Here is a 26,259-nt window from a genome sequence, read left to right as displayed (position 1 = left end):
AGGAAAATGAATGAATGAACATAGACACATCTGTTGTGAACTAACCCTTTAAAGCAGGGGTGTCAAACTCAATACCTGGAGGGCCGAAGCCCTGCACAGTTTAGTTCCAACCCTGCTCCAACACACTTACCTGTAGGTTTCAAACAAGCCTGGAGGACTCAATTAGTTTGATCAGGTGTGTTTAATTAGGGTTGGAACTAAACTGTGCAGAGCTGCGGCCCTTTTGGAACTGAGTTTGACACCTGTGATTTAAGGTAATCAAAAATCGCTGCTCTTAATCAGAGTATTATCTTAATCATCAAAGCGGAGTATTGGTGTCCATGTAAATGTACTCAGAGAAAGTGTCAGATGATGTCGCAAAGTCTGCTGACATTATCGGGGGACAATGTGGCCAAGGGCTACATCAAAGACTCGTACTAAAGACTATAGTCTACTTACAGGGACTTTGGTCACACCACCTCTAAACATTTAATTCTAAACAGCTTTGAGGGGCACACACACACAGACAGACAGACAGACAACACACACGGTAAAGTGCACCCCGTGAGCAGCTCATTCAACACGCACGATCACGTTCATCAAATTTGCTTAAATTAAATGTTCTAAAGTGTGGCTGTATTTCACACTAACTCTGACACACCAACCAGAAGCAGACGCTTTACAAAAGTTGCATGTAGGGGGAAAACACCTAAAACTTAATGAAACATTTGAGGGCGCATGGAATTACCAAGTCATGATAGTTCAGATAATCTGACATATCTGATTATTTTTAATTCATACAGTAATTAATACAGAAGTGTTGGTGTGATTGGTCTGTTTGGAAGCAGATATCTCGGATCAGGTGTGTATTTTCACAAACCACCGTCTGCTTTACTGTGATCCTCTCAGCTCTACAGATATTGCATGGGTAAATGTGATTCATTAATAGCTAACACATTTATTAGTGACCGAGATGAAATGGCAGCAGCCTCGTTGTTCATTTATTGCTTAGTGTGACCCTTTGGCCTGTGCTGGACAGCTTCTGCTTTCGATCAGAGCTGCGTTTCTCTGCTTACGGTCACAGGACATGGGTAGAGTCATGCTGCATTTAATCTCTCCACAACTTCCTGCTAATATTGATTTTTAGCAGAACAGCCAAGGTCCACATAGTAATAGCTGAAACTTTAACCTTGCTCACAGGTTAACAAGAAACGTCAAGAAAACAGGGACTGTATTTCTCGCCAAGGCTGAATGTGCGGGAGATTACTGTACTTGGCTGTCATTACAGTTCACGATATATGTGTGGATGCTGGCAGGTCAAGCACCTAATACACATCTTTTTTGTAGATGCTAGAACTTACTGTAGGGCTGCACCATATATTATTTCAGCATAGATGATGCAATGATGCAATGTGCACATGCGCAATCATTACATCACAATATCTTCAGTATTTTACAGATTGGGATGCATAAAGTAACAGATACTGAACAAATTTATTGTCAAAAGTAAAAGCTTGTCGATTAGTAATTATTAAGAATATATAAAGCATTGAAATCACAAGCGCTTGCATATTTTCAATGAGTGGAATTGTCCGGATTTGTATTTTTGGTCCTGGAATTGAACAATTATTAACATTAACGCAGTTTAGCTCTTCATTTAAGCTGTGAGTATTCACACACATTCAATACTTCCTCTGCACCTTCCAGAATCTGAATATTCACTTCTGTTTAAAATATGATGTATAATATTTAAAAGGCACTTTGTAGTTTAATTTAATTCAGTTTAAAATGTACTGTCATTAAAGGGCACCTATGGTGAAAAATCTACTTTTCAAGCTATTTGGACAAACATATGTGTGTATATATAGTGTAGACCATCAGATTGGGGTGATAAAAACACACACAGTCCTTTTTTTTTTTCAATTTAACAACATGAAAACGGTGGACCAATTGGAGCGGTTTTCAGACCGACCGCAACTTTACGTAGGAGTGCGGTCCCCCCGCCCACCCAATTGATTGACAGCTGGGCGCATTAACATGTCCCGGTAGTCATGTGTATAATCATGTCAACAAGATCAGGCAGACATACGCAAAGCAACCGGGAATAAAAGGTCTGTTCTGTTCGCTAGGATCAGCAATCATCATCAAATGTGGTCAAGAGTGAGTTTCACATGTTTAAAGTGTTTTAAAACAGAGTATGTGTGTAATTAATTACAGCGTTTTACTTCAGCTTTACTTCATCAGGACAGCTGCGTGTCAGAACAATTATAAAAGAAGACGCTTCAATCCCGGTTTGTGGAAGTTAAATCAGGTTTATTTTGTACATTAGCATAACAGATATCCACACAGCACTGGAGGTTAGCCTGTATCCTGTTACATTTGAGTGCAAAAACAGTGCTAAGCTAAGCGCACTCTGTCTGCCTGCCTACCTGCCTGTGTGTGTGTGTCAGCTGCGGTGTGTGCGCGCGTGAACTTTGTAATGATATTGTGTGTGACTCATCAATGCAACTTCACAATACTGATTAGTAAAGGTTAGTCCTTACTGTAGTATCTCACAAACGCTACGCGAGACCTTCTTCCTCTAAGTCTGTCTGTTGTCTGACGCAGCCGAGGGAGGAGATTAAAGCACGCGGGAAGGCACGTAGAAACAGTAGGTGGGCAGAACTCGCCTTAAAGGCACAGTACGACAAAACCACCCCCTGCTGGAAATGTGTATAAAACAGCATCTTGTAAAAGGTAAAATGAAAAATCTGATGGGTGTTTTGAGCTGAAACTTTATATACACATTCTAGAGACGCAAAAGTCTTATATTAAACCTGAAAAAAGGGGTAACCTAGGTGCCCTTTAATTCAGTGGTTGAAGTTCGGCTCTTAAAATTCAACATTACATAGGGGATTCATTGTTAATTCAATTGTTTTATTTGTATTATTCAGTTAGTGTCATTCAACAAGCTTTTTATTTATTTCAATAAATGTGTTTCATATTAGGTTAATAGCGAACTTTTACCTTTGTGGAATTATTAGTGTATAATTTGCATTATTGTATTGTTAGGATACGGTGTAATCATTTTTCCATATGCATTCCTCTAAAAATCACCCCACACTTTCCAAAATATCAGTTTTTCATTAATTTACTTAAGTCATCTGGTGATATATATATTTTATATCACTAAATATATAACATAAATGAAATAATGCAGTGGCATTTGCAATGCAACACTACTAGAACTAAGTGTTTGTACACCTAAAACTCCTCGTTTAAGCGCAGACCAACAAACATGTTTGTCTCAGGATTTTACTACAGTAATTCTGCAACGCATGCTGAAGAGAGTCTGGAGGGATTTCATGTTAATATCTCTCATTTGCATAATGCCTCGTCAGGTTTCCAGAGGGAGATCAAAGAATTGACTTCCTCGTTCTGGCTCATACACTGCGTTTTCTCCTCTTTGGATGCCGTTGGAGTGCGTCTGATTGCAAATCTAATTTGAATAAACTCTTGTTGGAGCACTCGGGCTGTAATTTAACATGCGGGTCTCTGGTAATTGAGTATTGAGTAGAAGAGTTAAAGGAAGATGTCATTTAAGTCCAGGCTGAAGCCAAGGATCTCTGGTTTGGGAGAAATGGCTTCATTTATGTATTCATTTTTGGTCAATCACTGTCTCGCTTCTGGCATTGCATGATTTATATGTTAAACCATCCTCTGTGTCTGTGATTCAAGCTATGACTCCCATTATTGAGATGACCAGATGTCCTGTATTTGAGGCTCTTTTCTAATCTCCTTATTGGATCTTATTATAACATCAGTTTCCTCAATTAGAGTATGCATTTGTTAACTATTAGTCCTTCATTTGAAGTAATAAAGCGAAAAAACTGTGATGAAACAAACATCAGTGCTCTTGACCTTCTCAACTATTTTAAAAACATGACATTTTAATTCATGTTCGGGAAAGGAAAATAAATTGAAGGACAGTTAAACACCATCTCATATAGTTCAATATCTCATATTTGTGTTTGATAGCAAAAAGAAACTTAAAGAAACTCTTTAAATCAAACAAGAGATTGCAAGGAAAAATCATCCAAATAGTGTGCACTACCTGACAGAAAGTCTTGTCGTATATCTCAGTTCATTCATTCATTCATTCATTTTCTTGTCTGCTTAGTCCCTTTATTTATCCGGGGTCGCCACAGCGGAATGACCCGCCAACTTATCCAGCAAGTTTTTACGCAGCGGATGCCCTTCCAGCCGCAACCCATCTCTGGGAAGCATCCACACACACATTCACACACACACTCATACACTACGGACTATTTAGCCTACCCACTTCACCTGTACCGGAAACCGGAGCACCCGGAGGAAACCCATGCGAAGGCAGGGAGAACATGCAAACTCCACACAGAAACCCCAACTGAGCCGAGGCTCGAACCAGCGACCTTCTTGCTGTGAGGCAGCAGCGCTACCTACTGCGCCACTGCCTCACCCGAATCTCAGTTGTAAGAGCAACAAACGAATCGCTCCCTCCGTCAGCATGAGGAGTGAAAGCAGGAGAGGAGGTGTGTTTTAGGATGAGATCAACACGGAGAGTGGACTGTACATTTCCATACACACACATACACACACACACACTCCTTATCACCAATGCCCGTGCGGTCACTTATCCATCAATGTAGAAAAGTGATGTAAAAATATCAGTTTTGTAATTAAAAAAAAAAATAGCATACTGACCTCTGGTAAAACCCCCGATCATGGATATATACACTGCAAAAAATGCTTTTCTTACTTAGATTTTTTGTCTTGTTTCTAGTCTAAAATCTAAAATTTGTTATATCAAGAAGCATTGTCTAGACAAGCAGAAATAATCTGAGAAATAATATGGCAATATTAAGTGAGTTTTTCCTTAAAACAAGCAAAATAATCTGCCAATGGGGTAAGCAAAATAATCTTACCTCAAAAGAAAAAACAAGATTAATTTGCTTACCCCATTGGCAGATTATTTTGCTTGTTTTAAGGAAAAACTTACTTAATATTGCCATATTATTTCTCAGATTATTTCTGCTTGTCTAGACAATGCTTCTTGATATAATTATCATATTATTTCTCAAAACAAGACAAGATGTTTTGCTTGTCTAGAAAATGCTTCTTGATTTAAGAGTTTTTAGATATTTGGACTAGAAACAAGATAAAAAAATCTAAGTAAGAAAAGCATTTTTTGCAGTGTATGTGTGTGTGTGTATATCTCTGGCTCTGGATGGCCACAGTCCTCCACTGCAGCTTGGTCCCGCATTCATTTCAAAGGAGCGCTGCCCTGCACTAAAATTGACGCGTTCCTTCCAATAGACAACAACAGGGTAGGCGACATCTAATGTATATATCTATGATTGCACACAATGTCAAATGTTAGATACTCGGGCCAGTTCTTATCCTTCTGGAGGACAACTGGAAAATCCATAACAGCATTAATAAATGAAAACCTCGTTAAATTTAAAGACCCCTTTGTGAAAGTTTGAACGAGCCTCCAATACAACTAAATCAAGACATCTAATCATTTGCAATTTTGGTCATCGAGTCGTGCTTTGTGTCTGATTTCGTCATCTTGGTGTATTTGCTCATCTCCTTTCTGTTCTGTTTTGCAGTTTATTGAGGCCTACCAGGGCATCGGATGCGTGGACTCCATGTGCTGTTTCTCAGAGGGGCAAAACGCCTGCTCACGGCTGGGCCGGCTGGTGGAGCGACTGATGGGCCGCTGCGACCCAGCCCGGACCCCCAGGTGCGAGCTCTCTCTCTCTAGCCTCTGCTGTAAGCACATCTCCTACAAGCTGGAGCACGACCAGCCGGCCGCCCTGGACCACTGAGGCCACTCCAAGCATTCCCTGATTAATCTAGAGTTTAAAACCAAAACGGGTGCATTCATTCACTTTCAGTGTAACCACGGGCGCTTCTCAAGTCTTATTTGTGCATCCTCCTTTCCTCTTCTTGCGTCTTTCCACTGCACACGACAAGCGACAAACCGGAAGTCATTCATTTCCAATGGAGAGTAGTCCGGGAGCTGCGTTGAGTTCAGATCATCTTCATACGCGGAAAATTCAGAGCCGATATGAGCTGTGGACCCGTTAAAATATTTGAACTTCTGCGACTAGACCGCATGTGATGTATTCCAGTGTTGTCCAAGCAGGTCCATGAGAAATAGTAGTCTGATAGCCTAAAGGCTCTTGCTTTTGCACTCTATTTCGGACATCGCAAGAATCCAGCTTCTCGACAAAACTGAAAGTTCTGTGCGACTGCCACAAGGGGGCGTATTCCGACTCTCGAGTCCGAATGTCGTGTGCAGTGGAAAGGCGGCTTTAGCTTCGGCTTTTCAGGATTCGAGGTAAGGACGCAAGGTAAAAGTGTGAGAACAGAGGAGTTAAGTGAAGTGAAATGATGAATTTAGCGTCACTTCAAAGAATCGTCGTTTAATAAGCACCACACATCACTGATTTTGCTCGCACATCCAGATTCGTGAACATTACAGATAATTGTTAGCATTGTAATAGTTTACATCTCCACAAAACACCACGTTTGTCTGTATTTTACGTATGATTATGAATTTCTCGTTTTAATAAAAGTGTTACATCAAAATTAAAGGAACCGTGAAAGCAAACCACATTAACAATATCCTAATATTCACATTAATACGTGTTTTATTTTTTAACTGTAGTAAGTGATTGTTGAGAGTTGGGCGAACGTATGGAAGGTAAATCCTGCCAATTTTAAATAAATCAAGTAAACATTGGAAATAAAAATCTGATTAACAATTTCATTTTAAAACACTGTTCGCAAAATATCTGCCAAAATTGAAAACGAAATTATTTAATTTTCATTTTCACTTTGACAACACATCGTCCCTGTCAAATTGATAATTAAGATGAAGTTGCCAATTTAACATTTCATTTACACTGCATTTCCACGCCAATATTAAAATAAAAAGCCAAACTGAAAAATAAAATGCAAACACAATTTTTACAAAGCGTGTTGTTAATGTTCACGCTATAATAGTGACACAATTCAAATGAAAATGTAAATTTAAGCTTTCCTTTTATTGACACTTTTTCATTTCAGTTTTCATTTTCGATTTCATTTGCAACTTAAAGCTGTATGCAAAGCCTATGCTAATCAGTGGGAGGGGCGTATTCAAGTGACGTCGAGTGCTTTCACACACAGTTTTGATGGATGGGACATCGTGAGTTACTAGTGTAAATACAGCATAACAGAGGTAAAATGGTAAAAACTGTTAGTCAGCTTTTACGTGAAGCAGCTGCTGCATTGGTACAGCAAGAGGAACAGGGGACACAGGAGAAACAAACGTCAAACTTCCGGCAGAGAAACTGTGATAGGCCTTGTGATGAAGTCGTATAGTATACTGTATTAGGTCTTGTGACGTTAACAACTTGTTAGTACTAAAAGCTTTGAAAGACAGCTACATCAGCTCGGTAAAGTTGGTTTTAGGTTTGGTATTCGCCAGACATTCATGCAACGCAGTGTTACGATGTGTTGTCAAAATGAAAATGAAATAATTTCATTTCGTTTTCAATTTTGGCAGATATTTTGCGAACAGTGTTTTAAAATGAAATTGTTAATCTGATTTTCATTTTCATTTCCAATGTTTACTTGATTTATTTAAAATTGGCAGGATTTACCTTCCATACGAACGACCCACCTTGTTAAAATGTAATGCTACCAAACACCAACATTGATATTAGCTGTGCGCTCACATCGAAGGCGGTGAAAGCGTCAAAGGTCGCTCTGGCCACCCTGGCGTCAACGCTGTCTACAGCTCTGGCGGAGAGAGCGTCAAAATTGGCTACAATGATCTCGTATTTCAAGGGTTGGTTGCAGCATATATCAGTTGCATTCCCGCATAAGACATGCTTTCTAGCGTGAAAATGTTGCGCACTTCTTATCAAATTAATTCAACAATGTGAGATCTAGTTGCCTGTGTTCTGGCTTTGCTTCACTTAATTATCCCATATGTCCCAAATGATATTGAGAAGCGCCCATGGTTTGGCTTGGAGCTGAATCTAATTTCGTGGGATGATCCAGGTATACACAAAGTTACTGTGGGTCTGCCCTTTCAGCTCATTGTCTTCGTCTGTCCTCGTCTCGACCTCCTCTCGAGGTGCGTCTCTGCTGTGGCTTTCCGTGTCTTCTCTGTGTGGCAGATTAATGTTCTCTGCTGAAGAAACCTGTGCCTCCATAATCGCTCGATCATCACACCCAGTTATTAGCAAGGCCGACATATGTAACGCCAATTTATGCAAGTATATGCTCGTCGAATGTTGGACTCTATGACCGTGTCATTGCGTGTTCTGAGACGTTGCATCCCTGTTGAAGTGTTTGAATCTGCGTCTTAGTCTCTGCCTTGCGTGTGTACCTCCCCGTGGAGGGGTTTGTGACGGCATGCCAGCGTAATGCACTCCTCAAGCCTCAGCTTTTTCGTGTAACCGTTTTGACTGTCTGTATCCGCACTTTGGGAAGCAGGTGCTTCCGGCGCTTCTCCACAGTTGTAGGATGAGAACTCGGAGACCTGATCTCGCTCTGTATTAGATTCCTGCTCCAGTTTAACTGCTAGAACACTGCCATCGAAGCGCAGGGTACTGGAGGACACTCTGCTCCGGTTGGCCAATGGTAGCCTCTGCTGCGACAGGCTTGTTTATCGCTAAGAGAAATATCAAGGGACCACATCCAGATGAGTGAGACACTGCTAACTGTAGTCTCCAAGAGGATTCTTGAATCGTGTTTTTTTTTTTTTGTTCATCGTTTTGTTACATACAACTTAAAGCCTTACGGAAGTCAAATCAATCTGTCTATCTGCATGGGGGCAGCGTTTCATATTCAGTGTGTTAAACGGTCAGTGCCAGAGTGTGTGAGTGTGTGTGTGTGTGTGTGTGTGTGTGTGTGTGTGTGTGTGTGTGTGTGTGTGCGAGTTTTAATAGACACTTTAATCCGCTGTTTGTTTACCCTGTTTTACTATCTCGAATGAAGGGTTATACATTGTATCGATCATCTGTACTGCTTTCCTACCATTCGTCTTCAGAGCGGTGGTTCTCAACTGGTCAAGTCGGGTCGCACGTTTTGATATTTTTTTGTTTTGGGAAGGAACGACAAAAGCTGATAGCTTTTTATGCTGCTCTTAGATGTTGGCTTAAAGTTCCTTCTCAATCTTATTCCACTTCCTAACAATACTCTGACGCCCGATTCACACAGGGCCTCAGGGTCAATGCTTGACAGAGGGCGTCGATCATCATAGCAGCATCAGCCAATGAAATTAGTCTTTAATCAGCTACTGTCTGAGCTGTATTTGCATAAAGCGATCTGATTGGCTGACATTGGCGCTTAAAGTTAAGAAATTCCCAACTTCTGCAACAAGCAACTCTACTGTAGCGGTGTCGATGGATCTACATTGCAGTTCAACGCTGACGCCCGGTGTGAATGTGGCGTTAGTGGACTGCTCATATATTGTTTATTTTGTGTACTCAAATACATAATTTCAAATGAAACTCGTAGCGCGCTTGCGTAAATATGAAGTAACACGCATGCAATGAGAGTTAAAACATCTCAGATTACACTGTCACACCACGAGTCATGTGACCAGAACCAACCAATTATCTTCACGTTTTGTATGGTTTATAACAGTAGAGTAATTACCTCAGACTAACACAGAGCGCTCAAACAGATTCCTGAAGACAATGATTCAGTGAATTAATGATGGTTGATTAGCAACGACAGACGCCACTGCAGCACTAGCTCATATGCACATTAAAGGAAGCATTGCACCTCGAATTTTCCACTGTCCATATGTAATCTGGCTCCTTCCAAATGCCACCAATGTAATTTTGTGTTGTTAAAGTCTATACACTAAGTTTATACGGCAAAAAGTAAACGTATCAGTTGGTAGAATGGAGCTTTATGTCGTTGGCTTGATGCCAGCATGTTCTTATTGTTAATTTATATATATATATATATATATATATATATATATATATATATATATATATATATATATATATATATATATATATATATTTAGTTTCCCAACTGATCTGATTTTAATATGCAAAACAAACCCTCACTGTGATTGGACACAGCTTTAATGCACATTTTGAAGTATTGCAGAGGAAACGAATGATAAAATTGAAAAATTACAAATAAAAATTGGTTAATTTGGTGGTTTCGGTCTTGCAAAAACAAACAAACAAAGATTTGCTGAATAAACTGTGACATAGTATACTAGGTTTAGGTGATGGCGACTTATTTAGCATCGTACGATGTCTAATGTTGAAACATCGTTATGGACGATAGCATCGTTGTCGTAGGTGGCAATTCATTATTTATGAATAATTAATTAATTCATAACTAATTATTTGTAGCCCACCGTTTCAACTACCTGACCCACATGGTATTTGTTTTACCGATAACCAAATCACATATAAATAAAAAAAATAGTTACACACAAATGACCACCTGTCAATCCCTTATTATACAGGAGTCTGGCATGAATAGGCAGAGTGATCAGAGTCATTATAATGGCATCGACAAACTTGGTTGGTTAAAAAAAGATGCACAACCAACAGAAACCAGCCAACAGTATCTGAGGTTTACACTAAAATGACCAAGTACAAGCGTGAAAGCGAAAGATTCAAGCAGTGTACCGACGCTGTAACATGTTACCTGATAGATTCAAAAGACTGAAGAGTCGTCAAATAGAGACAAGATGAATTAAATATCACGTTTAACGACTGTCGTGAGACGCCATCCAGCGGTACATTGATAAACTGTCGGACGTGCACTGCTCTTTGGGGTTTTGTGCTCAAAGCACCCGCTGACTGCTGGAGCTCAGACGTGCGCATAAACTGCAGCATGACAAAGTGTGTGTGTGGTCATGTGATGTGCGTTTTCAGTGGTATAGTGTGGAAGGAGAGCTTTCAGAAATCCTAGATGAATCGCCAGTGTGTATATGGGTTGTTTTCGTTCTAATGTGGCGTTTTAAAACTAAGTTATATTAGTCTAAATGGGGCCTAAGTGTGTATTTTTCGCAAGCGGCTTGCTGCTGAGATGGGGCGTGGCGGAGGACCGATATTCCAGCTCAGCATCGTGATGTCTATCGGCGATGAACTATGGCATCGTCGATCAACCCAACCCTATAGTAAACAGTACACCCATGTGACTCTATTACGCCTTGTTTACTGTTTGTTGCTAGGTAACCAATGCTACAGTGAGCCTAATGAAAATGCACCCAATTCACATTTGAGAAACCCAGGCTATCATATTTCCGCAATATTTACTACATCGATGGACTTGATATCCAGAGCAGATTCTGGATCCCAAACCAGTTGAGAGCCACTGCTTGCTAGACAATGAAGGAGATTGTTTACTATGGTATGAAGCCAGTTTGAAGCAACATTTACCTAGCGTATACGTACATTTAACCATGCAAATGCCAGTACACACTCTTGAGTTAGACGTTTTACCTCCTCAAGATCTTAAAACGGTTGTCTTCATCTGCAACATACAGTGACGGTACGTTCAACCGGCCCTCTATTACTCCTTACACGTGATCCAAAGATAATCGCATTACTGTAGCTGTCGATGTAATCTTGATCTTATATAGCATGGGTCTATTTATAAAAACGGCTGTACGTGAAGAGGATTTGTCCACTTGAGGAAGACAATGCCCTCTGGTGTTCAGGAGTAGCAGGTATACGGCGTTTGAGGAATACAGCTTTGGAACGGCTCCGATCCTCAAGGGCTGCTTAATTACACTCTATTTACATATATACACGTTTTATAGCAAACCTATATACACATATTTTTCTACAAGCAATAGATTTATGTTATGAATTACTTTCTATATTTACTTATCTCTATCTATCTATACTGTAAAGGGTCTTTGTTTGATATGTAGGTACCGTACCCAACAAATAAGGAGGAGGTCAATAGTTTCATGAGAATGTTATCTATGCGAATGTCAAGGCTGTGGAAGGATGTTGTGTTTATATTTGTTCATTGTTCTTTAACCACACGCATTTTAACCCATCTTGTACTAACCCGTCCTCATTCATCTCTCCATTGGCTGTGACTCTTGACTGTTGCTTGCTGCTCTTCATGCACTTTTCAAAGAGAGATTTAGAGTAGATTTGTGTGATTGGATTGCGTATAGTAACAAGTGTATATAAGATATATGCACACTTACAGTCCAATTAGAGCAAGCCAGTAATTACTAACACTTGCACAGTGCCAAAAGAGAACTGAATTAAAGTACCTCAGTGAGATATTGAGTGTTAATACTTTTTAAAAGCCAATCTTGAAGTCATTACCATTAATTTTAGTCGTTTGATTCCAACAGGGTTGAAGTAAGAGTGAGATGAACTCAAGTAATACCAAAAACGCTGAGTTTGTCGCCACCTAAATATGATGTCACTTTCTTGAGGACCGTTAAATTAGCATAATTATGACGTTGATCCAAACTCAGGTGGAGATATTTGTATTTAAAGGAACAGTCAGCTTAAAATAAGGCTACTTTACAACTGTCATAGAGTTAAACAACAGTTTGACCGTTTCTGAATCCATTCAGCTCATCTTTGCGTCTGAAAGGAACACTTGTAGCTTAGCATGGATCATTGAATCGGATTAGATCATAAGTATCTTGCTCAAAAAGGACTAGAAAGTTTCGATAATTGACCTCGCTAAAGCTTTAAGGAAATGTGCTGCTGTGCCATGGCTGCTGCAGGCGCACTTAAAAATAGTCATAGGATATATTGACACAAGATGTAATATCATTGTCTTCTGCAGCCATGTTAAAGCAGCAAATTTCTGTAACCCACCGGTCCTACTGAACCCAACACACTCTGAGCTGGGATCGAACCGGCGATTCTATGCATGGGAGTCAGTTGCTCTAATAAGGAGGCTAAAGATCATGACCTCTAGCATCTGTCGCTAGAGCATCTTTAGAGGTCAGAGGAGTGAGGTTTACCTGCAAAGCACTTCGCTAGCTGGCCTGCGTTATACTTACTCCCATCCCGGACGAGCCCCCACGTGTAACCCATTGGTCCTACTGCACCCAACCCACTCTGAGTTGGGATTGAACCCGTGATTCTGTGCATGGGAGTCGGTTGCTCTAACAAGAAAGCTAAAGACTATGACGTCTTGCGCCTGTCGCTAGAGCACCTTTAGAAGTCAGAGGAGTGAGGTTTACCAGCATAGCACTTCGTTAGCTGGCCTCATTAGCTGGACATTTCTTTGATTATTACGCTGGATTGAGTGTATAGTTTCTAGAACGTATCAGCCTAGAAAATAGTTTTTCAACAACAAGTTTTGAGTAAAACTAACTTAATTTTCCATCAATCTTAACAGCAGAAGAGTCAAGCTTTAAATATGAAAATTATCTAAACTTTTTGCACATTTTTAGTGAAATGCTAATGGTCTAATCCGATTCAATGGTATGGGCTAAGCTAGCAGTTCAAGACCTGGAGATCGACTAAATTAATTCAATAATTATAATTAACTGTTAAACTTTAGAAGAGATGTAAAATTTGCACATTTTTCCAAAAACAAAAGTGAATTGTTCCTTTAAAACAGAGATTTCTGTCCATCCATTGAAAACCTTTTCCATCAAAATATTTACAGACTTTTGATCTTGTAAGTCTCCTACCTGCATGTTAAACTGAAGCTGAAAATGGTTTTGTCTGCTATTTTTGATGTGCATCGATCAATGATACTTTTGTGACATCTTAATGGAGTACTAAAGTAATGGATGCCATGAGGAAAATGCACTAGCCCCGACTATGATTTAATCCGGTTAAGCACAAGCTGTCCTGTGCCAGAAAGAAAAAGGAGACATCTCTAAATATTGCCACCTGAGTCTTAAATATGAATAGAAAAGTCTTATGGGTTAAGAATGAGTAAATACTTAAAGCATCTTCATTTTTGGTTGAAGAAACCCATAAAGGAATATATATTAAGACTTGTATATAATTGGGCTGCACAATATATAGTTTCAGCATCGATATCGCAATATGAGGGTCAGGATTATAGTTGACCAGGAGCCACGGTTGACAAAAACATGATTTGTTCACTGAAGTAACTCCACCAATTTACCAAACATTTGAGATCTTGCATATGTTTTTAAGGTATGTGAGTGTGTAAGCATTCAGTTTTGAGCATTTGGGCACAACAATTGATACAGTTTGTTACTTAAAGAAAGATTAATGAAGTCTATACAGGGATCTCAGTCAATCCGAAATTACCATTTTTATTCCAAACAGAGCCAATCAAGTCATCTGCTGAAATTATGTTCAACGTTTCATAGATGTTTATATATATATATATACATGTGTGTGTGTGTATATATATCTATATCGTGCAGCCCTAGTATATAATTGTGTAAATATATATATATATATATATATATATATAGTGTATTGCTTAATTAATGTAGTTCTAAGAGGCCATGCAATCAAATATTTTTCTTTCTCTAGTGATCAAGACTTAATTTTCTCACAATCTCAGCATGACTCGTTCACTCGAGTTATAACACCCTTCATGCGTTCGTGGGTGATTTGGTTTTGCATTGGGTGGGTATAAATATTAATAATTATTGAAACATAAATAAATAAAAGCAAAAAAAAAAAAAATTAAGATCACAAAGAACTTTTCATGTCGAGATCTTATTTAATGTCGAGGTCATAATAAAAAAATCACCAGAATATAAGTCGTAATCAAGATCACAAGAAATTCAATTACATCAAGATCACAAGAAAATAAAAGTTGTGATAATGAGTAATGTTGAAATCACGAGAAAACTAAGTTGTGATGACAAAAAAACGAGTTATGTCGAGATCACGATAATAAGATTATGGGAAAATAAGTCGAGATCATGAGAAAATAAGTTGTTATTACAAGAGTCATGATCACGAGAAAACAAGTCGTTATTACAAGAGTCATGATCACGAGAAAATAAAAGTCGTGATAACGAGAAAGTTATGATCACGGGAAAATAAAAATTGTGATTACGAGAAATTCATGATCACAAGAAAATAAAAGTGATGAGAAAAGGAGTTGTTGAGATCAAGAGAAATTAAAAGTCGTGATTACGAGAAAATAAGTCATTTTTACAAGAAAACATCTTTTTGTTATGTCATGGTTAAATTAAGTCGTGATCATAAGAAAATAATATTTTTTTGTTTTTCACAGAAAATGAAAGTTGTGATCACGAGAAAATTAGTTGAAGAGATCACAAGAAATTAAAAGTAATAACAAGAAAACAACTTATTTTATGTCGAAATGACGGAAAAATAAAAGTCGTGATCACAAGAAAATGAGTCGCATCAAGATCACATGAAATTAAAAGTTGTAATAACGAGAAAACAACTTATTTCATGTTGATCATGAGAAAATAAGGTATGTCGAGATCACGAGAAATTAAAAGTTGTGATAACGAGAAAACAACTTATTTTATGTCGAGATCACAAGAAAATAAGTTGAGATCATGAGGAAATGAGTTATGTCAAGTTCACGAAAAAAAAATCGTAAACATGGGAAAACGAGAGCGAAAAAATACATTTGATTGCATGACCTCTTAGAACTTTCATACTTAACATTCAGGTCCCAGAAAAATAATGAGCATCCCTTATGCCAGACTCTAGAGCAGCTTTGAATTGAACACGTCTCCATTCTCGCCCTCACTGTTCGCAATTTCCTTAATACTTCCAGATCTTGGCACGACTCCGACACCTTCTTCTCCAACGACCGGAGCATCCTGACGCTCTCGCCCATGGAGGTCTCTCATTGTTAAAGCACCAGCCCAAAAAAAAAAAAGGGACCGAGTTTGAAGACGCCTGCCCCTTTACCTCCCTCCCCCCACTTGTCCAATCACCAGCCAGACTTTCTCTGATGTCACACTTATCAAGCTCTGTTAATCAGAGCATATAATCAGCAACGAGGAATACGCAGTGGTCCCCCCCAACAAATAACCAAAGGATTGGACTCTTGAACGCTTCTGTGTTTTCGGCTGCTCATAAAAACCTTGAAACTGTACACAAATGGCCGCCGTCTTTCCTGAGGAAAAATGAAGGAGGTCTGTTTTTGAAGCCATATAATTCCCTCCTTTAATTGCCTGATTTTCAAGGTGTATTAAACATGTGTAGCGCCAGCTCACCAAACCTGTAGCCTCCTACCCTAAGATGCCTACCTGTACACCCGGGTTGTACAGACTTTACCACGATGCAAGAATGTCGAGGAGGGAAACTCAAGCATATCATCCTTTAAGCCTCCATCAGTCATGTGCCTGCATATTATGTCTCGTTTTCCACTGTTGCATGTTTTATTTTCGGCATTTCTGTCCACAAAACATTGCTGTGTTTATTTTTTTTTCTGCTTGTGTTGCTAACCACTTGTCAAGCGCTGTTTGTTTGTCTGTGTGTGTGTGTGTTATTTAATCTCGTGAGAGGGCATAGTCTTGAACTGAATAATACTCGTCCTAAAATAAGGCCCGGAGCATTGAGACAACCGTTTTAAACTTGCTTAGATCAACTATATTGAAGTTTATGATATCAAGACTGCATGCTACACATGTCTCAATAATCCTATAAACAGAGGCCTGAGGAAACTGGACCTAAATGCTCCCATTTTGAGGAGTCTCATCTTTTTTGGGGGCGGATTTCTCTTTATTTTTGTGCTGCAAGACTGAGGATTTCGGGTGAAATCTGGTGCCGTGACCCGGATGGGAGTTGGGAATCTGCATTTATGTTGGAGTATGGTTACATTTAGATTATTTTCTATCTTCTTCTCTTCAGTTTTATTCGTATATCACTTTTCATGTCAATGTTCAAACCCCAAACGACTCCCGACCGCTGATCATAACTCTGTTTGGCTATATAATGTGTTGAATTATATAGCGACGCCACTTATTACTCAGAGACATTAGCAATAAGACTCAATCTAGACTGGAAATACCTGATCTAGCCGTGATGTCAGTCATCCATAATGCGGTTGCATCTTTATTTTCGTGTGTGTACGTATTCATGCGTTCTTCTTCTTGTACTCTCCTTAATGGTGAACATGTTTAATTGCTGATGTTTATGAAAGTTCTATTTACAGAATAAATACATTTATAAAACCTACTGTTTCATTCGTTTTCCTTCAGCTTATTCGCTTATTTATCAGCGGTCGCCACAGTGGAATGAACCACCAACTATTCCAGCATGTGCTTTACACAGCGGATGCCTTTCCAGCTGCATTCCAGTACTGGGAAACACCCAAACACACTCTCACACACTCACTCATACACTACAGCCAATTTAGTTCTTCAATTCACCTACAGCGCATGTGTTTGGACTGTGGAGGAAACCCATGCCAACATAGGGAAAACATGCAAACTCCACACAAACGCCAACAGGCCCAGTTGGGACTCAAACCAGCGACCTTCTTGGTGTGAGGCGACAGTGCTAACCCCATTTGATTACTGTCAAAATGTGATTCTATCCTCCAGTGGTTTGGCTTTGTTGAACTGCAAATGCTTGCAAATATGTTTAATCAGAGATGCTGCGCCAGTCAACAGGTATCCAGAGGTTCACCCGGACAATCAGCCAAGCATTTCAAACGGTGGACATCCAAGAAAAATGTGGCCAAAAACCCATCTTTATCCACCAAACAAAGACATACAAGAACTGAAGGTTACAGATGCTGAGGCAAAACTCTGAAAGGGTTTTGTTGAAGTGGTTATTGAACATCGTTCAACTAGCATATTTAAGCCACAACTATATTATTCACCCTATTTCTCGAAAAATCAAGTGTTTTTAAATGGTTCTCTAATTGTTTACGAGAAAATAAATTAGTCAGTCGACAGTGGCCTCTGGTGGATTCCCGAAAACAAAAACTGCAAAAAAAAAAAAAAAAAAAACGTATTTGGCGCTCTCCAGACACATGTGTATATAGAGGTACATTTTCAGAATGAGCATGGGTTGAATTTCGTCCCCCACCCCAATCATGGAGCAGTCCAGCAGTCAAATCAAGTCTAAGACTTTTAGAATTAGTTTTAAATAGGATAAAATAGGAGGTTGAGTGCAGGGGTTGAAAAAAGGGGTATCCGGTATGTGCGACGAGAAACAGGGGGGCATTGTGCCAAAACTATTTCTGAAATTATCCTTAATAGAAGTTTCAGGTAATAAAAATAAATAAATGTGTTCTGGTAAAATTCTTACTTTGCATTTTAAATGATTATAATATTGCATTTTATTTAATAAAAAATTTACTCCCCCCCCCCCCCCCCCTCCATTGACCATTTCATTGATTGTTGCTTGTTATCGTCACATGATCAAAAAGGAGAGAAGAGTGAAGAGACGTGGCATAAAAAAAAAAAAAAAAGTACAAACACTCCCTTAACATGAAAACTGCCATGACAAATTGGATTATTCATTCATTCATTCATTTTCTTGTCGGCTTAGTCCCTTTATTGATCTCTGGTCGCCACAGCGGAATGAACCGCCAACTTATCCAGCATATGTTTTTACGCAGCGGATGCCCTTCCAGCCGCAACCCATCTCTGGGAAACCTTCTTACACTCATTCACACACACACACACACACACACACACACTCATACACTACAGACAATTTAGCCTACCCAATTCACCTGTACCGCATGTATTTGGACTGTGGGGGAAACCGGACCACCTGGAGGAAACCCATGCGAACGCAGGGAAAACATGCAAACTCCACACAGAATTTCCCTCTTAAATAAATAAATAAATATAAATTAATAAATATCTGCAGCATTTGGTGCACAATTAGTGTTGGCAGAGACCCCTTTGTTCTATCTGGGGAAAATACACATCACAAGCAAATTATGATTGCTTTAACCTAAGAGAGCTCATATTGTAAATTCTAAGCAGACTGACTGATATTTTGATTTTCAACAACTTAAAAGTAATTAATACAGAACTTATTAACAATTGTTAAACTGCTACTGTGTTATTGTTACTGTACTGTATTTATGCAAAACATCGTTGCGAGGGAACGCAAAAACTTTCCCATTTTTCCTCTACCATCACGTCCCTTCCAGGTCTCCATACTACAGAATAAGTACTTGTTAACAAATTAACAATAGTATATTTAAAAGAAAAGGCACTAATGCCTAAAGAATGAGCACTTGTAGACTTGTAGAATGATTAAACACCTACTGAAAAATATACTAGAAGCCAGAAAACAGGTAGTGTCAACATTAAGAATGCTACTAAATTTATGCATAGGATGTATCTGACCCCACTTCAATTGAGCAAAATGTACCCTAATGTATCATCCAGGTGTCACAGGTGTAAAACCTATTCAGGATCAATCATGCATGTTTTTTGGGAATGCAAAAAGCTAAAATTTTTCTGGAAAGCAGTACAGGACTTTACAGCCAAAGCTTTGCAAGTTCCATTGGACAACACACCAACACTATACCTCTGGTACAGAACTGAACAAGACACCTGATCCTATTTCTATAAAGAGACTCGGCATCATCTCCTATCTAGCAAAAAAAAATGCATTTTGCTCAACTGGAACCAACAAAAACCTCCAACATTTGAACTGTTCATAAAACTCTTGAATGAAACAATGCTCTTGGAACAATATACAAACTACTTAAAAAACAAAGGGGATGCCTTTCAAAAAATATGGATGCCTCTAATGATCCTCTGACTCTATGAACACATCTGATGTATTTTCACAATATGTTTGACCTTAACCACGGCATAACTTTGTGTATTATTATTATTATTATTATTTTGTATTTTGTTTGTATGTTTATTTATTTCTTTATTATTATTATTACTATTTTTAAATTGATTAAATTTTTATTCTCTTTGCCTTTTGCTGCTATACTTGTCTACTGATACATTTGTCTTTGCCCTTTTTTGTTTACGTTTGTATGTTCATTAAAATTAATAAACAAAGAATTTAAAAAAAAAGAATGCTACAATATTTTTTAATTAAATGTTTGAAGAGCGTGTCATGCGAGTGTGCTCATTCTTCACAGCTTCTGCTTTACTTGACTGCCATCTGGCGGTCATGAAGATGAAGTGCATGTCTGATGTTTTATATTCTTCAGAGGATCTGAGAGATTTCATTGAACATTTGAGAACATTCACTGGTAACACTTTACAATACAGGACACAAAGATATGTATTGACACAAACAATATTTTATAGCATTTAATAATTGGAGTAATTTACTATTAGTTAATGCACTCTTGAGTAGGGTTGGGTATCGTTTTTTTTTTTTTTTCGATACCGGTGCCAAATCGATACTTTTAAAACGATAACGATGCCTGATACTTTTTAGCCACAAACTGATGGTGGATAACTATTTTATTTGACAAAATATTTTTAAAATAATTTTAATAGAACAATATAATTACAGTTTAAAGTAAACATCAATGCATATTGTATTACATTATTACATTTCCTTTGATAATTTGTTGGTTAGCATGAATTTAGAATGGTTAGAATTAGTTAGAATGGATTTGCATTATGAAATTACATTAGCTTACTATTAACCTGTGGGGGGCGAGCAGGGGCCACACACTTTTAGGAGCACATTTTAACATATACATCACAAAATACTTAAAACATTCAAAGTAATTTTTGTTCATGCATCACTCTGCAGTCTTCATAAGCAAGATAATTAAATAACTTAAACTCAAAATAATATTCCTTGTTTATTTATTTGACAAGTAAAGTTATACTGGTGTTGGAGAATATATTTCTAACATTCAAGTACATCAAGGCAGATTGCTGCAACTGTAGGCCTGTTAAAGTTTATAGTTGAAGTCAATTTATTTTTTTATTCATTCACAATAATGTTTCTGAAAATGTTTACACTGTTTCCTTAAAAAAATAATTATTCTGGAGTCATAATAAGTCCTATTTTTTATTGTTTATTTTGTGCATTGATAATGACCAAAACACATTGAATAACAGTAAAAAGTAGCAATTTTACCCAATAAATGCGTTAATAATATCAACTGATTTATATATAGTCATTCAAATGAACTTAAAACGATTAAAAACTGCAGCAAACATTTATTTAGGCCCGAACTACAAAACCAAATGTAAAACAATTATAGTATCAGTTTTGCTTAAGTTGCATGCTGGTGTTTCAGGAGAGGGGAGTGGTCGCTTTAAGACTTGCTATGTAAGGGAGTTGTGGTCTGCAGCGAAGTGTATTGTGGGTAGTGTAGTTCGACACGCATGCTGGATGATGTGAGCTCGCTGTGTGCTGTGCCGCTGAAGCTGAGGAAGAAAGTTTTACTCAGCTTTGTTTTATGTTCACTCTAGTTATTCCACCCGGGAGCTGTTCATAACTAGATAGAATAGACATAGAGATAGAGATAGATTGATCTATGCAGCAGCTGCCGGAGAGCTGCGCGCTGCAGACGCAGCTGGTGTGAAAGGCAAACGGCTGCGTGCTGCTTCTGCTCTCCACACGCGCTGCTCATGCACTGCTTTTGCTTGCGGTCTGGTCTCGTCACTTGCTTCAGTTCAGAGTCTAGGAGTATTGTTTGTTCGCGTTTACAAAGTTTGACTAAATCTATGGATATCTGTCGATATAAACACGTTATGAGTGAACACACGAGTGAAAACTTGAGTGAACACACACTGCCTGCATTTAACCACGCGATGGCGGCAACAACATCTGTGTGTGTTGGAGGAAAGAAAGAAGACGCGGGTTTCTGCGTGAAGAGACTCGACAACTTCTCCAGCTTCTGTCTGTGTGTGTGTGTGTGACCTTAGTTTGCACTCTTCTGACCCAGACCGCAGTAGAGCCGCTACTCCTCCACATTGAGAGCAGTCAGAGGAGGCTCGTGCATCTGTTTCGGATGCCTCCTGGATGCCTACCCAGGGAGGTGTTCCAGGCATGTCCCACCAGGAGGAGGCCTCAGGGAACATGTCTCTCGGCTGGCCTGGGAACGCCTCGGGATCCCCCCTGGAGGAGCCGAACGAAGTGTCTGAAGAAAGGGGAGTCTGGGGTTCTCTCATAAGACTGCTGCCCCCGCGACCCGGCCCTGGAAAAGAGGCAGAAAATGAATGATGAATGTTTTCTCCTGACAAAACAATGTCATGTTCCCCTCTGTCTATAGGTCAGTTGAAATCAAGCAGGCATAGTCTGAATATAAGCACTGAATATAGAATAATGAACACACAATACCCATGTACAGTTTACAGCATGAAAAGTTTCTCAGTTAAAACCATGAGTTAAGTCCTTTACTGAACAGTAGGGGTGTCAAAAATAATCGTTTTTTCGGTGCACTGCGATGCAGATGCGGACAGTTCGGTATCGGTTCAGTAATAATCATAACCGGTTATTACATTTACCTCATATGCGCTCTGTCGCGAGGGAGGCGATCGCGAGTATTTACAGCGCTTTAACTACTTAAAACACAATTTCACTGTGTGTGTTTGCTGGATCAGTCTTTCACTGACAAATACAACAATAGCCCCAATTCAATTCAACTGTTTATTGTCATGTGCACAGTAAGGAAACACGTCTCCCTGTACAATGAGATTCTTACTTTGCCGTCCACAGTGAAGTCATACACACAACATACACATCATACACAACATACACATAAATACACATATATATACACAGAAGTTACTGAAGTATGATTATAAAATGTAAGTATATAAATATCTATGAAAGTAAACAATATGTAAACCTGATTTGAGTAATGAAACAGATGTAAACAATGTACAGTTTTTTTTTTGTGCTTATTATGCAAAAAGTGCCTAGTGCAATTGGCTTATATGCAAAAAAAATAAATAAATAAAAAATAAAAATAACAAAAATAAATAAATAAATAAAATAAAAATAAATAAAATAGTGCAAATGGGATGGAGTATGTAGTGTTGTACTGAGATCACTGAGATCAAGAGAATGAAAGTAGCCTACTCCATTTCTCTCTCTCTCTCTCTCTCTCTCTCTCACGCGTGCGCTCTGTCTCTCTCTGTCTCTCTCTCTCTCTCTCTTTCTCACACACACTCAGTGGCCCATTTGACCTGCTGGCGTGGCTTTTCTTCTCTTCTCGGCTGTTTTACAGCGTTACTTTTGCATCCAAAAACGAGTTTGCAGAGTTCTCTCCACCGTGTCTATCATACATCAGCTGTGAGATCGCCGCTGCCACTTGCGGCTTATCAGCATCACTCATCTGTGAAGAACGCAGCGCGCAAGAGCCGATCGCAACCGTTTTTTTTGAGGGTGTGACCAATCAAAGGGGTGTAAGAGAACTAGACAAGGATCAGAAATTGAGCTGGATATTTATATTTGTTTATATTATTTGCTAAATGCTCGTTTTGTTTAAAGGTACAGTTTATATATCTGACTGTTTTTATTAAATGACAAAATTGTATTACAAATAGTTTATAAATATAAATATATTCATACATTTTAATACAAGAACTGCTGCTGTGAAGAAAATATAAAACTGTGTATGGAAAGCATCGTCAATGCACCGTGATGCACCGAAATATCGAATTGAACCGAATTGATGGCATGATAATCGTAACCGAACCGAACCGTGAGACTAGTGTAGGTTCACACCTCTACTGAACAGTTTGAGTAAATGCACAATAATCAGCGTTCTTACACCTTTTCCAACTTCAAAATCCAGCACTTTTTAAGCACTTTCATGGTGCATTTGTATGCTTTTCCAGCACCTAACAACCACGGTTAATTACGTTTATTGTGTGTACTTTTTCACATTTAAATCCATTGTGCTATTTTAAAAAACTAAAAATTGTTGAGCACTTTAGAGCAGAGATTTATTGGGATAGTTTATCCAAAATTATTAAAAAATAAATTCTAAAAACTTTAGTTATTCGATGAAGTATGCTTTTAAGTTTGGTCTGTTTCTACCTAAAGTTGATATCTCAAGAAATGAGCTTTCAGTCAGAATTTGTTTGGGTGTAGTCCCAAACTTTCATGACCAGTCGTTCATGATATTTTTATGTGCATTGCTTTTTTTTTTTTTGCAGTCATTGGATTGGCGTTTCAGGTTTAAAAATGTCTATAAAAATCTGACTTAAGTTGTCTTAAATTTCAGAAGTTCAATAATCAAGTTAAAAAATACAACTTCAAAACATTTCTAATAGGACATAATCAGTATTATTAACTTACAATTGTTAATAATTCAATTTAACACAATTCAAATTCAGATTGTTTTGCCTTATTATTAGCTCCATAAATGCGCGCATGCGCTGAACATTTTGCAATGTAAACTGGTCGCACGCCAACAATTTATGCACTCGCACAAACGCTCCCAAATATATTTTGAGGTCACATAGTGAAATTGTGTGCATTTGCAACCATAACAGACAATTTCAAGCCCTGCAAATTCTAGCAGGTTAAAGCACTTTGTCCAAAATCTAAGCACTTTTCTAACCTTGAAAACACTATATTAAAAATAAAGCATTTTCCAGGATTTCCAGTACCCGTAAGAACCCTGAATAATACCTGCGTTCCTGCGCCGCCATTCAGACTGTATTAACAAGAGTGACAGGTCAGAGGTATGGAGGACGAAACCTGCAAAAAACAAAAACATTTTTGGAAATCAAAATATCAGTTCATCTGCATAGAATTTACAATAAGAGCTCTCTTAGGTTAAAGCGATAATAATTTGCTTTTGGTGTATATTTTTTTTCCCAGATTTATATAACACTTCAAAAGGAGCGCTTTCTGCCAACACTTTTTATTTTATTTTAATTTATTTTATTTGATGTTATTTTCTACATAAAACATTATTGTTAATCCAATCATTATTTTTCTCTGCATTGTTTACAGCTTGATGATTTGTACGACCTCATGAAAAAGTGCACAAAAATAAAGTTTGTTGTGAGAAAATTACCCAGAGTACTATCATTTATTGTATGTGAAGAAATGTATTGTATATGAAGATGATATCCAATCTCTCAACTCAATACAAAACTTAATTGATTAAAAAAACAATGTCTGAAAATATTGAATTGAACAATATCTATTTACAAATACAATTAATGAAAATACAACAGAATTAAAGCATTAAATCAAAATCTAGCATGTTTAATATTTTATATAATAATGCCTTTAATCATAGCGTAATATTTTATAGTAGAAAATAGTTGAAGTTACCATTTATAAGCAGCTGAATTCAGGTTAGTCGATCTTTCAAACAGCAGGTGGAAGGTCTGAGCGTGCAGGTCTGAGCGTGCAGGTCTGAGTGTGCGGGTGGCTCTCCGGGTCTGCAGCTTCATAATGTTGCAAACAATTGTATTTTTCCGGCGTGAAAATTGCATACAAATTCTCCTTGTTGATTTAAAGCAATTTTCAACAAAACAAGACAGTTTTCCAGATATTCCAGGACTTTCAAAATCAAGCACTTTAAAGCACCTTGTGCGAGCCCTGTTAAAATGACAGAAAACGCGAATATAAAACTAATATAATCCGCGTAAAGGCCTAAACACTGTTATATAGGATTAAGAAATGTTTACCTGCAGTAGGAGACCAAAGTAAAGTCCAGTTATATTCCCACCTTTCGCATCATCTCTCGATGACATGGGAAAATGGCGCCCGTGGAAAAAGAGCACATTAAAACAGAAATAAAGGTATCAAAATAGCACAAATATAGGAGTAAAACTCACTCTACAAATCACTCGATGTGTGTTATATTCAACACTTTTCAGTCTGTGTCCAACATTTCACTTTAAACGATGTTTTTAACTGTGTGTGGAGCCACAAATGACTCGCCAACGGCAGTTTTCCTCACAGGAAGTGCAGGATTTATTTAGAGAACCACCAACGGATATTTATTTATTTATTTATTTGTTTGTTTATTTGTTTGGTTGTTTGTTTGTTTGTTTATTTGTTTATTTAATTATTTATATTTTATTTTTATCATTTATTTGTTTATTGTTATTTTTAAATAAAATTTACAAAAAAGCTAAAAGAACTATATCTTTTATAAAAGAAATAAAAATGATTATCTATAAATTGTTTAATATTTGTGTGTATTGCCCTTTTATACTTCTTTATAAAATACTAATATGTATTTTTACTGTTGCGTCAGTTAAAAGTATTAAAACATACTGATTCTTAAATTACATCTATTTCCTATCTCTGATACTAATATTTTGTATAAGTTTGAATATTAATTTATAATCATTTTTACATAAATAAATAAAATAAATAAATACACAAATAAATATCTTCGCCGCGAACTGTAAAGCCCGCCTTC

The 26,259-nt window shown here is 37.9% G+C and overlaps 1 protein-coding gene and 2 long non-coding RNA genes across 19 annotated transcripts in view; 1 reads left to right on the top strand and 2 right to left on the bottom strand.

Moving 5' to 3' along the window:
* Positions 1-17,128, top strand: part of atp11b (ATPase phospholipid transporting 11B) — a 108,698-nt gene extending 91,570 nt beyond the window's left edge. For all 17 annotated transcript variants that reach the window (XR_012397959.1, XR_012397958.1, XM_073937650.1 and 14 more), the window contains 2 exons: positions 5,610-5,743; positions 15,724-17,128. Coding sequence is in view for 15 of the 17 variants with exons in the window: in XM_073937650.1 (XP_073793751.1) it covers positions 5,610-5,743; positions 15,724-15,805 (216 nt within the window). In the remaining 2 variants the exon portion in view is untranslated. The remainder of the gene's footprint in view (positions 1-5,609; positions 5,744-15,723) is intronic.
* Positions 10,000-14,322, bottom strand: LOC141380258 (uncharacterized). Its single transcript, XR_012397961.1, has 2 exons — positions 14,259-14,322; positions 10,000-14,095 (listed from the first exon to the last, which is right to left on the bottom strand). It is a non-coding gene; the product is annotated as an uncharacterized lncRNA (long non-coding RNA).
* A 2,703-nt stretch (positions 17,129-19,831) lies between the features above and the next one.
* LOC141380257 (uncharacterized) lies at positions 19,832-25,802 on the bottom strand. Its single transcript, XR_012397960.1, has 4 exons — positions 25,517-25,802; positions 25,158-25,427; positions 24,504-24,572; positions 19,832-22,056 (listed from the first exon to the last, which is right to left on the bottom strand). It is a non-coding gene; the product is annotated as an uncharacterized lncRNA (long non-coding RNA).
* Positions 25,803-26,259: the final 457 nt, after the last annotated feature.

Source organism: Danio rerio, chromosome 22 (genome assembly GCF_049306965.1).
Source record: "Danio rerio strain Tuebingen ecotype United States chromosome 22, GRCz12tu, whole genome shotgun sequence".
Lineage (NCBI taxonomy): Eukaryota > Metazoa > Chordata > Actinopteri > Cypriniformes > Danionidae > Danio > Danio rerio.
The sequence above is the reverse complement of the archived record's forward strand: the minus strand, read 5'-3'. Positions and strand labels throughout refer to the sequence as shown.